This window comes from Acanthisitta chloris, unplaced genomic scaffold (assembly GCF_000695815.1).
Source record: "Acanthisitta chloris isolate BGI_N310 unplaced genomic scaffold, ASM69581v1 Scaffold43247, whole genome shotgun sequence".
In the NCBI taxonomy this organism is placed as follows: Eukaryota; Metazoa; Chordata; class Aves; order Passeriformes; family Acanthisittidae; genus Acanthisitta; species Acanthisitta chloris.
The window spans coordinates 1,622-6,369 of NW_008681720.1; the positions used below are offsets into that span (position 1 = coordinate 1,622).

Sequence of the window (4,748 nt, forward strand, 5' to 3'; positions counted from 1 at the left end):
TTATTTGGATGAAGTTCAAAGCAGTTTTGTGAGGATTTAAAAATCTAGTGAAGTTAGGGCTTGGAAAAGTGCTCCTAGGTAGTCTTCTAAGAGCCTGATACCTTTTTCTTTCCAAGGAGGATTACCTGTGTGTGATGGCAGAGCAGGTTTTGATTAGGATTACAGCAGTGGTTTTTTTGAGGGGAGCAGGGAGAAAACCTACAGAGCATTTGGATTTTTCTGACAAGAAAAACTCCTTGGTTGAAGTAGCTGTAGAGCAATTTATATTTGCTTAGTTACAATGCTCTTGCCCTTGTCCAGACTGGTTTCTGTGCCTCCCTCCCTGCTGTACATGTACTCCAGATGACTACACTAGCAGTTGGCTGCCAGTGATCCTTTTAAAGCTGACTCCACTCACAGCTCTTCTCCAGCAGAGGCAGATGAGGTGCTTCAGAAAAACACAAGCTGTGCATGGCCTTTGCCTTTATCCTGACTCCTTCTTTCCTGCTACCTGAATTTAGATCAGAGAGAGTGCAACACTGACCAGAGATGTGCTGGAGCAGCATTTTACTGATTTGAAAGGGACCCTGCAGAAGCTGTTGGATGAGAGGCTGATGTCACTGCTGCAGGAGGTGGATGTGATAGAACAAGAGAGCATCAAGCCCCTGGATGAGTGCCAGAAGCTGATAGAGCATGGAGTCAGCACAGCTGATGATGTGCTCCGGGAAGGTAAGGCAGCACCTCGTGCCGAGTCTCAGCTCTGCCTTCCACTGTTGTCTGTCAGAAGTCCAGAATATTCCTGTTGTGATCAGTGTGTTTGGCTCATTTTGGATTTCTCTCAAACCAAATGTTAAGAAAAGGTTAAAGCTGGGTAGATGTAGTGAAGAGCTGATCAATGTTATCTCCTACAAATCTGTATTTTAACCTTTCACTCCAGTCTTAGAGTGCACATATGTCTGTGCAGCTTGATGTACCTGCCCTGGAAATGGCTCATTGCAGGGATGTTCTGCACCTCTCCAGGCTGGACACAGGAATATGTTAGGCTGCTATGAAATAAAATACATCTTGGGTACCATTATAGCCAGGTGTCTCTATTGGTGAAGTGAGTTATTCCTGTCTTACTGAAATAGCAGCTGAAACAAAGAGATTATCCTGCTAAGTGTGATTATGTTCACTGTTGATGGGGAAAATGTGGAATGAAACAGCCACTCCATAGGGAAAATTCCTCCCAAAAGTCTGAGGATGAGGCAGGCGAAAACCACCACGTGGAACACTAGTGCAAGGGCCAGACTGTGCCCTGATGATGCTAAATACCTAGCCAGAAAGGAATGTCAGTCCTGACTGTTTTCCCCACACTGGGGAACCTACTGGGAGCGTGTCTGAGCCATGAGTGTGTTGGCAGTTTCCTTGCATTGTTCTCGTGTCTCAACTTTAACTTTCTTTCAACATGAGCTCAGTTCTGGGAGCTGAAGCACATTGAGCTGTGTCCCAGGGGTGGGAAAGCTCCCAGCCCTGAGCTCTGTGCAGAGATTGCCTGTTTTGTGTGAGTTTCTGTGGGATCTGACTGTGCCCTTGCCATGCCCTGGTCACTGCTGCTGTGCAGCAGGAGGATGGCTGAGCCCTGCAGCAGAAGGAGCAGACCTTGCAGCTGAGTCAGAAAGGAGTTAAGCTGCTGTGGCTGTTCAATCTGCTGCCAGTTGTGACGTGTGCTTTCCTTAGAGCTCTGCAACGTGGTTAATCCTCCCCTGGAAAAGGGCTGAGCTTGCTGAAGTTGTAAATTGCCCAAAGTCATCAGAGAGGAGCCTGGAGCCTAGGTCTCTGGAAACTCCAGTGTGGGATGCTGCTTTATATGGGAAGCTTGGAAAAATGTTCCTGGTTATCTCCATGCTTTAATGCATGGATTGTTTCCTTCTCTATGACAATAGTTACCATTCTGATTGTAGCACACAGAACAATGGTTGAAATTATTTCTCACTTTCAGCTCCTGCTTTTTTCATTTGCTGATCAGTGAAGGTGCTTTGCTGTTTCTTCCTTTAGAGCAGGTGGAGGAAGGGGTTAATAATCCTGATTTTTGGTACCTGACCCCAGTTCTGCCACCATCTGAGACCTGAGGCAGGTGATTACATCTCTTATGGGTGTGTCTGCAGGAAGCTTTGAGACCTTCAGAAGTTGCTAGATAGGCAACTATTGTTAACTGTAATTGTCCTTTCTAGCTAAGACTAGCAAAGTGCTGGGAATGCCTCAGGTTTAATTGGTTGTTCGTGTCAGAACTGGTTATTCCTTGAAGCAAGGACTGCCTTGTGTGGATGTTCCCTCAGGAATGTTTCTGCTGTTTGCTTGCAGGAGAGAGTGCAGTCGATGGAGATGTGGGACAACAGAATGAGAAACTCTGCAACTTCACAAAGAAAGCTTTGCATATTCAGCTAGACAGGTAAGACACTGACACTCAGGTGATCTGAGGCAGCAGCACATGTGCTGTTCTTGTGGAGGGAATCTCTTCTCCTGTGAAACAAAACCTTTTCTGTTCCATTGCCTTAAAATACTGGTTTGAGGTGTTGCTGTCCTGTCTGTTTCAGACTTTCCGGGGTCTGGCAGGCACAGAATGGAGTGCTTTCCACCTCCATATGTGCAGCACAAATAGAGGCTGTTTATTTGTGAGAGTGGAGCCACTCCTTGTGGAACAGCCTGTGTTTCAGAGTGTTTACCGGGAAACAGTCTGGTTAGGGCTGAAACACAATGTTTTCTGAGTCTTTCAAGTTTGGAATGCACATGCCAATTTCTGCAGCTGTTCTCTCTTTGCAAATCTGCACAGATTGGAGTGGATGGATGAAATATGACTGTGCAGGAGCTGTCCCCTCTCATTACAGCACACTTTCCTTTCTCAGCTTACCAGAAGTGCCCTCCTTGGTTGATGTGCCTTGTTTATCTGCCCAGCTGGACGACTGCCTCCTTACTATACTGAAAAATCAAATATTCAGGCATGGAACTGTGGCATCTCGCCCACCTGTACAGCTGGAGGAGTTTGTGGAAAAGCCTGGAGGGATTTTAGTCCGATGGTGTAAGGTAGGTAAAATATCCTCTGTGAAAAGCCTTTAGACTGGAGTTCTGTTGAAAGAAACTGAAAAATCCACTTTCTTTCTGAATTCTCTACTGCCTTCAAGGGACTAATTCACTGCAGTGTGCAGTTACAGACCTTAGAGGAGCTGGTGATGGTCATGGTGTCATTTAAAGGCAGTGCACTGTGGTGATGGTGTGGTTGGCACTAGGGTCTGTGTCTGCCTGGCAGTGACACTCGTGTGCTAGACTCTTGCTGCTGCACTTTACCTGCAGGAAGAAAGGACCAACTTGCACCTCTGCCCCAGTCTCCTCCCTGTCTGTGGGAGAGTCAGGAGGGGCAGCTGGAAACTTTGCTCCCTGTGCTTCCAGCAAGGGCCAGGTACTGACCAACAGCAGACAACTCCTTCAGATACTCCTCCCACTAAACAAACGAACCTTAGATTGTGATCTGTGTGATGCTGTGGTACAAGCAAGCCCAAGGAGTGCTGAGGTGTGTGTTTCTGAGAGGTGTTTGGCACCGTTTGTGCTGCCACGTGTGGTTGGTTTGTGTGGCAGTAACAGCCAAACACTCCTGGTGGGACTGAACTGTATTGCTAAAGTGATGCTTTTGTTCTCTTTGAAGATGCTTTAGCAGACCCAGGATGAGGCTGAACCTGTTCAGTTGGGCTCTTTACCCCAAATTTGTTTGTGTTCTTTAGGAGAGGCAGTGGGTACAAAGAGAGAACATTGTGATATTGGTGTTAGCCAGTCAAGCAGCTTTTCTCTTCAACACAGACAAGCTATTTTTGAGTAAACCACTGCTGTGGTCTGATGTGGTTTAGTTGTTGTTGCACAGCTCTGTGCTCCTTGGCAGCATTAAACAAACTGTTGTTCTAGGGACAGCCACTCACTGGTTGTTCACCCTTCATGTGTGGAGGATGTGGACTCAGCTTGTAGAACCATAGGCCTGTGGGGGCTGATTCTGTGTGCTCTAGAGGAGTTCCCTCACTTTGGTCATGCTTGGGGGATAGTTGAGCTTTTGTGGGAAGGGCAAATCTTTTTGATGTAGAGATATCAAAGAACTGGAAATCATTCCCTGGAACAGGACAATAATGAGTTTCCCTTGCTGTTAAAAACTAGCACTGAATTTTTTCTGCAAAGATGTTTTCAGGTTTTGGCTGAAGGATCTTGTTGTATCTCTACTAGAATGAAAAGCTTTCTGTTAAGTGTGTCTTCTGTAGATATTTTAAAGCTGTAATCAAATAATCCTGATACTTCTTTAATCAAATAATTCTGATACTTCTTTTTGTGTCAGTCGGTCCAGACGCTGATGTTACTTTCTGTGAGGAGCATTTTCTGCCTTGGGACCCTGAGTTTCCTCTGCTGCCAGCCTGCAGTGCTGCCCCCTCAGAGGCCAGATGAGAACCAGCCTTGCTGTGCTAATTGCTGTGCTAATTGCAGTGCCTGTTCCTGCAGGTGGATGAGGAGTTCGTTGCCCAGGACTACAGGCTGCAGTACCGTAAGGGCACTGCCAGCCCCTTCGAGGACGTGTATGTGGGCTCAGAGACAGAGTTCATGGTGCTGCACATCGACCCCCACGTGGAGTACCAGTTCAGGGTGTGTGCCCGCGGGGACGGGCGGCAGGAGTGGAGCCCGTGGAGTGTCCCTCAGAGCGGCCACACCACGCTGGTCCCGCACGGTACTGCACAGCTCCTGCTGCTGCTCCTGCTGCT

At 47.3% G+C, this 4,748-nt stretch overlaps 1 protein-coding gene across 1 annotated transcript; it reads left to right on the forward strand.

Annotated features, from left to right (window-relative positions):
• Window positions 1-500: 500 nt before the first annotated feature.
• CRLF3 (cytokine receptor-like factor 3) lies at window positions 501-4,714 on the forward strand (the record flags this gene model as incomplete). The annotated part of the gene is made up of 4 exons (XM_009078187.1): window positions 501-708; window positions 2,323-2,410; window positions 2,865-3,042; window positions 4,492-4,714. Coding segments are annotated over 4 exons (697 nt in total), but the record flags the coding sequence as incomplete, so codon positions are not given.
• Between the last annotated feature and the right edge of the window lie 34 nt (window positions 4,715-4,748).